The sequence below is a fragment of the Phaeoacremonium minimum genome (assembly GCF_000392275.1).
Source record: "Phaeoacremonium minimum UCRPA7 unplaced genomic scaffold PA7_03_scaffold_140, whole genome shotgun sequence".
Classification (NCBI taxonomy): domain Eukaryota; kingdom Fungi; phylum Ascomycota; class Sordariomycetes; order Togniniales; family Togniniaceae; genus Phaeoacremonium; species Phaeoacremonium minimum.
Genome location: NW_006921047.1, coordinates 106,538 through 114,105, shown reverse-complemented (window position 1 = coordinate 114,105; position 7,568 = coordinate 106,538). Strand labels below are relative to the sequence as shown.

At 56.1% G+C, this 7,568-nt stretch overlaps 1 protein-coding gene across 1 annotated transcript; it reads right to left on the bottom strand.

Moving 5' to 3' along the window:
• Positions 1–4,581: 4,581 nt before the first annotated feature.
• Positions 4,582–6,863, bottom strand: UCRPA7_1925 (hypothetical protein; the record flags this gene model as incomplete). Its single annotated transcript, XM_007914503.1, has 2 exons — positions 4,582–6,317; positions 6,839–6,863. 2 exons carry the CDS (start codon positions 6,861–6,863, stop codon positions 4,582–4,584), a joined length of 1,761 nt encoding a protein of 586 aa, XP_007912694.1.
• Positions 6,864–7,568: the final 705 nt, after the last annotated feature.

Below are 7,568 nucleotides of genomic sequence, written 5' to 3'. Positions count from 1 at the left end.
GCAGGCAGGCAGGCAGGCAGGTGAAGAGCCGGGGCGGAGAGAGATAGATAACGTTAGAGAGCAGACGACGGGAGAGGGCGAGTTGAAGAGACAGAGACAGAGACGGAGACAGAGACAGAGACAAGAGACAGACGGGGGAGCGAGGTATTATTCTCCGGACACCGCCGGGCGTGTCTCTTCCACGGTTCTCACAGATAGATGAACGTAGTCGGCAGTGATTGGCCGAAGGGATGACCTCAGCAGCCGCTCTGGTCTGGCTGGTTGGATTTTGGGCTCGGCGCAAAATGAAAAAAACGCAGAGGTCTCTGGGCTGGTGCTGCTGGTGCTGCCGGTGCTGGTGCTCAGCCTTCATGCCCCAGCGCACACCAAAAACCCTTCACAGCACAGCACAGCACAGCACAGCACAGCACAGCACAGCACAGCACCAGTGCATACCTGCTGAACCTTGAAGGGCCGTCCTTTAGCAGCCCTTAGCTAGTGAAAAGTCGAACCGGGCCTCCCCTTGCCCAGCTGAGTGACACCTCCGATCTGCCGCCAAACCACCTGAGCTAAGTTACCTCGGATGAGCTAGAGCCTACCTAGGATGGGTTTAGAACGGATAGATTTGCAGCGCTACGCCCTCCTCGACACAGACAGACGCAGATACAGACACAGACAGACAGAGACACACGCAAGAGGGAAGCTGCAATGATGTCAGAATGAGCCTCTTCAAAGCTTTCCAAGACTCGATTGCTCTTTCCAAATGTGACCTATCTCTCTTCTCTTCGTGCCCTGTGCCCTCCTCCCTCAGCCTCCTTCCCCCTTTCCTCCTCAGGCGCGTCACTCGTGCCTCACTTGGCTCTCTTGCCTCATTCTGCATGTCTGAGGTCTAGAATGGCAAGAGGGGGTCCGGTCAACCCTTCCTGCCTTCCAAACTGAGCCATACCTCATGCAGTTACCAATGCCCACGGCGTGGTAAGTGAGCCCGCGACTTTCCCTGCTCGAGTCAATTAGACTACTACCTAGGTAATTACTTCCCTGGGAGCTGGGTACGGTGCGTAGGTAGCATTGGCTAGCAACTGCCCAGGTAGAGCGCATGCACGTATTTTGATCTTCATTACGGGCGGGAAAATCTCAGGGTCTTCTGCCGGCCGGGTTGCACCTGCACCCCTGCTCTCTACTACCTACCTAGTACCTTAGGTACCTATTACACAATGCTCTTCACCTCCAAAGTGTCAGCTAGGAGTCAATTCTCAACTTCGCCCAAAGTGCGTCCGATAGGAGGTATGGGGGCATAGATTATTACACTTGTGTTTGAACTACCCTAGCGTACCGTATCTCTGGCTCCCGTCATTGCTGGAGTCGCCGTCAATGCATGGCCCTATCCCCCGGGGTGAGCAACATAGCGCCGCATATCGTCGTGATAGTCCGCGCCCTACTGCGTAGCAAGAGCCACTTCGCACTCTCGAAATGCAGTAGGCATCCTGTCCTACAACCGATAATTCCTTTTGCAACGCCATAGCCCACTTGAAACTGCTTTCGGCGCTTCCAGAATAATTCCCTTCCCTCCCCTCTACCTCACTTTGCTACACCGGCTTAGATAATTGCATCGTACGAGGCCAAGGGCGCCGCCTCTCCTGTTGCCTCAAGTCTCACGCAGGCTTGAGACTGTCGCTTGATCTACCGACAAAAGGGTCACTGTATCGATATGCACGAGAGGCATGCATCTAATTGTCTCCACCGGCCAAGAACGGTCGGTTTCCCGCGTCTACGGACCGCTGGTGCTCAACCGTCACGGCTATGACCATCTCGCAACGTTTTTCAGCTTCCCCAGTCATCATCACGGCGTCACCTTCCTGCCTGTAGTGCTTCAAGATGGCTGGTCTTGGCGGGAACGTTGCGACGATGAACCGCAAAAATTCATCGATCTCCGGCAAACGTCAACAATCTATTTCTGGTATAAACATGACCACATTACCAGCCCGTCACGCTTCTGCATGGTGGCCCCAGCTGCCAGCTCGCATTCCCCAATGTAGGCAATGCGGGCTGTGACATACGGAGGTCCCGTCTCATCAACAATAGCGCCCTGGACGGTGATGGTCCCAATAGAGCCAAACCCCCGGTACGCAGGAATGGACGAGATGCTATGTGCTGTACACTACAACAGAGTTTCCCGGCGATTCACTTACCCAAAACAACTGGTGCCGAGACCATCGAGACATGAACACTAGAACACAACGTGTCGAAGAAGGCCCCCTGGCTCAGGGAGCGGCATACGGGCGTAGCATCTCGGCTACGAGAAGGCGCTTGCAAAGCTTTCTTCAGATGATGGGGTCAGTGGATCTCGCCTGGCCCGTCGTCTAGAAACATCCCTTCATCCCACGCATCACGACGGGTTGAAACAACTTAATGCGCGTCTGCCACGCCGCCGCCCGCCCGCCAGACATTCTGTAGGTTGGCAAAGGAAGAAGTGTTTTGCCGAATGCAGGCCATCTCTTCTGGGTATAGTTGCGGCGAGGCCGCGAGCTGAGGCGCACCTGAACCTCACTAATGACCAATGATAGCGCTTCTCGTCCCACCAACTTTACCCCGTTTAGGTAAAGCGTTCCTCTGCCACGCGGGCGGATGAAGCCCAAGCTTGGACCACCTCTGGACAAATTTTCTGGACAGCACATGCATGCACGCATGCATTTCGACGACCACCGTTCTTCAAGTCCTGTCGTGAAGCAACTACTCCTACGGCTACCTCACTTGCTCGCTCTAAATTGCTAGCAAAGGTGCTTGCACCAGTCCGCTACTAGCTCTGACGGTCCGTTAGTGGCCATGGTTTCAAGTGTAGATGCCGGAACAAAGCCTCCTCGTGGAAGCGGACCACGCCATTGAAGAGTATCGAAATCTCATGGAACTTTCCATTGCAGTTTGCGAGAAACGGACATCGTGTCTCTTCGCAAATTTTACAATGACGTTTTCCATCCTATCTTACTCGGCTCATCCTTTCCGCGGAGATCTTTTCCTGTTCCTTATTGTCGTTGCATTAGAGTGACGGGAGTCATAGCTCTAAACAAGGATAACAAAGCAGTCAGCAACAATTAGACCGCTGAACGGCCCTCCTCCAAGCTGACTGGGACAATACCAGTGTTGCACATTGCTACTATTGTGCGAACCAATTGGACTGGCCGACTAGCATAGCCCTACACCTTCGTCCCATGGTGCAGGAGCTCATGAGAGCTAGCAGCCCTACACGTTGTAGACACATTCTTGCATGTTTTCTCTCTCCGCATGTTGTTCAGCCAGTGAGAACTCTCCGGGGCGCATCTTAGCTTCATCTCTTTTTGCCCTCAAGTACATGGGCTTTGCTGCTTTGGGCCAGTTGGGGCAGTGCCCCAGCATGCTGAAGTCTCTAGTGGAACGTTTCACAGTCAATCCAGATAATCGGGATGCTCGTCTTTGGTCACAATGTCTCGGCTGCAGATATCAGCTTCATGTCTCAGATGACGCTATGCTGTTTAAGTTAAACGTGCAGCGGCAAGTCGAGACGCCGTTTCCCAAGCCTCCCCGTCTGGACCGCCAACAGCATCGGACGGTTTTTTGCTTTACCGCTCTTTCCACACCGGCGTATGCTATCTCGACAGAACGATTACACCTGTCTCGTCGTCTGCAGCCACTCGCTGTATCCTTCCTGAACGATGACGAGGCTTGAAGGCTGCGAGGGAGCCGTCCCAGCTGGCCAGAGCCTCGAATCTGTCCTTGGTGCAGCTTCAAAGCACCGTCCAAGCTATGAGTTAAAGCCAGATACTACTTACATGCCTTAGGGCTGACCACGATACCCTCCATCTTTGTCTCAGTCTGCAGAATCACACCGACTGGCTTCCAAGGGACTGGGACTGCATGGCCCCCCCCAAAGCCCAACCCCTCCTCAGCAGGACGCTAATGTGCTCGGGGCCGAGGCCTCACGCCGTTCCCCCGTTCGAACCGTCGGGGTAGGAAGACGTTATGAGGCAGTACCCGGAGCTACTCAGGTAAGGCTTCAGCCCCAAAGAACTACCGGCAGCTTGGACCGCGGCCCGTGCGAGTACGGCGTGCATGTTTCTATATCGGGACTCGGTCTGTAGATTCACTGGTCGAGGCTTCGGTCCCCTAACCTAAATTGGCAAAACCATCCCATAAGATGTCATCACGAAGTTGACAGACATCTCAGCCTCAGCATGATATTTTGTACACTTCCAGGAGGAGATTTACTTCCCTGTCAGCGACGGAATGGGTACAGCAAGATATCTTCAAATCTTCTTCTACGTTCTAAACTGGTAGCGCTAGAATTGTAATGCGGGAAAATACCAATGACATTGGCGAGCCCATTTCCTTCCTTCTACCTGCTAGCAAATGCCACAATGTCTCATGGAGCGGGCCGTTCTTGGTCGCCCTCGTGTTTCCACCCGTCGATACTGTGATTTCCTTTTGCAATCTGCCCATTTTCCTTTACCCAATGCACTCTGCTTGCCCAGGATCTATCTGACTGGTCCACCAAGCATGTCCTCATTCGCATGACATGCGAATCACTTGTCACAAGCTGTCACACGCGGGTGTCCTTGTCCTGCTTCCGACTCACGCATCTGCCATCTTCACGTCGCCGTCTTCCTCGTCCTCCTTGCGCATCAGGTACGCCATCATGGACCACACCAGCCTCATGGCCTCGACGCGCTCGTCGGCGCGGAAGAAGTCGTACCACCGGCTCCGCAGCACCTCCACGGTGCCCCAGCTGCGCGCGCCGCCGCCCCCGGCGACATCCGGGGCGCCGTCAAACACCTCCAGCAGGCGCGCCGGGACCTTGACGCGCAGGATGCTGATGTGGTGGAACAGCGCGCTGACGACGAAGACGTCGTCGTGGTCCGCGCCCCGCCGCCGCCCGATGGCCATGTATTTGGTCTTCTTGTCCCACGCCGCCGACGGCGGGCGGATCATCCGGTAGTTGTCGTAGATGGCCATGTTCTTGCGCGCCTTCTTGGCCAGCGGCTGCCTGTCCCGACTACTGCTGCTGCTGCTGCTCCTGCCGTTGCCGGCTAGGATGGCAGCCGCTGACGATGACGATGACGATGACGCCGGCTGCGGGGGCGGCGCGTCCTTGTCGCCGAGGGCGATGTCGTCCCCGTTCTTGAAGTCCACCTCGCGCCCGATGGGCCCGCCCGGTCCGCCGCCCCAGCGCGGCTTCGTCGCCCACCACGCATCCTCGCCGATGCGCTTCTCGGTGCGGCCCTCGCGGGCGCGGTGCTGCGCCGTGACCAGGGCGGCTATGATCTCGCGCGCAAAGTCGATCGTGGAGTCCAGGTCTGCTGCGGAGGAAGAAGTTGGCGACTCCGTTTCCGACGACGGCGGCGGCGGCGGCGGCGGGAAGGATGTAGAGTGTCTTGTGCTCACGGCCGCCAGGGGGCCCTCAACGATGCCGGCCCGGGCTTGCTCACGGGTCCGGGGGGTGCGGAAGATGAAGGTACAGCCGGACGAGAAGTAGGAGCTACGCGGAGGGGCGCCCGGTTGTGACGTAGGAGTAGATTGTGGTGCGGTCATATAGAGTCTCGGCTCCGTCCTCGGAGCAGAGACATTACATCCAAAGTCGTAGGCTACGAGCTTCAGAAAGGCAGTGATAAGGTTGATACGGTACTCTGGTGGCATCTGATACCCGGCTCCGGTACGGAAGAACACTGGGCCCTCCTGTGCCGTCTTCTCGCTATCACTATCGGATGCCGAGGATGCTGCCTCGCCCTTGTCTTCCTCCTTTGGTTTGGCTTCCGGCGAGTCTGGGGGTTTCGGTGCCGACGTATCGTCCCAAAAGGTCCCGAACGCCTCCAAGTTGCGGAAGAACTCGAACGAGTTGCCCAGCCTCACCTGCGTCTTGCCCGGCGGCGGCTGCATTCTCCTGACGGCCCGGAAGGCAAGCTCATTCTGAGTCGACAGCTCACGCTTGCGGTCCAGGTAGACGAGCAGCCCGGGCGAGAGGGCGCCGTTGTTGAGAGGCTGCCGTACCTTCTCATTGGCATCTCGTGCCTCCTCCTGTGATAGAGAATCCCACTGCTCAAAGTCCGGTATGTAAGCCGGATCCGGGATGATGTCCTTCGGCTCCGCATCTGGTATCACGTGGATCCCGAGAGCCTCGAAGTGGGAGACGCTGATCTCAGTCGGGCGGATGATGCTCTGCAGGAGGCTTGTGACGGGAGTTGCAGGCTCTGAGCTGGCGGGCCGGTCTCCGCCTCCACTTTCGCCAGCCTTGGGCTCGCAGTGTGGGAAGTTGACCGGTGTCGGTGGAGGCACATCCTTTGGCGGTCTTGCAGGTGCCGTGGGTGCAGGAACTAGAGTTGTGAAGATGAAACCGTCAATTGGAAAGTTCGGAGGAGGGGGCTCCCGACGCAGTGCTCGGGAGTGGTTGTCATGGACATGGTATAGTATGGTATAGTAAGGTATGGTGGTGTAGTAGCTGGGGGGACTGAGCGCATGGGCAGGATAGATGACGATCATACGGCAAGTGACCCAGGGAACCACAGTCAACTAGACTCGGGATGCCATGGAACTCTAGAACACACACATTGCCAAGCATTGACTACACGCATGAGTGAAGAAGTGAAGAGCTTGTGGATGCCTCACGGGCAACAACAACAACGACTTTGCGACCTCGAATCCTCCAAGGAGACGGAGATGAGACAAGACATCAATGCTGGGTCACTTGCGCTAGGACACGTGCTATGTGTGGCATGGTCACATTGTGGATCGTGAGAAGCACATCGAGAATGTCGGAGGATATGTGTGTACTGAGACGTGATGCGAAACTAAACTAGACAATGAATGAATGGAATGAATGATCGAGTGAACTTACTCAGATTCGCGAAGCTCCCGAACATTTTGACGACCGGGCCGGGGGACGACGGGAGCTAATGACTGTTGGTAGGTAAGGTACAGTGAGATCCTCTTGGTGGCGGCTGTCAGAAGACGTTGGGGTAGGTAGGTGGTTTCTTCGATCTGATCTAAAACTGGCGTGTGTCGTGTGTCGTGTGCGACTCGGAGCCTCAACTTCTTTCCAGTCGTCCTTTACTCGCTCACCCGCAGCTCACCCTCGTGTCTGTGTGGGCAGGTGTGACAGTGAGCCCAGTGCACATTAATTAAGGTCGGCAATAAGATAGGTAATAAGGCTGTCTTGAAAGGGTCCTGTGTATCAGGAAATGTGCCGGCGGTTGACGATCAGGTCCAAGAGCCGGCGTGACCTGAGAGTGTTTGGTCGAGGAGTTGGGTAAGGTAGGTGGGCGGGCTGGCTCTTCGTGCTTCTTTCGATTTGGGTTGGTGGGTTGCCCTCCCGTTCGACCCCGCGTTGTCTTGCGGTACGGCCCCTCTGTGCCTCTCTCCCGGCCTCCAATCGCAGGCTAGTCCAGGACAATACGGCGCAATACAGTTGAGGTCAGTGCAGGGTTGCAACCGGGTATCTATCTACAGCACAGTACATGGCTAAGGTGTCTTATCACTTGCGACTGAATGGCCAAGTGCAGGTGGAAGAGTTGGGAGTGACCACATGTAGAAGGAGGCAGCATTGGCATTCCGTTCTTTTTATGATA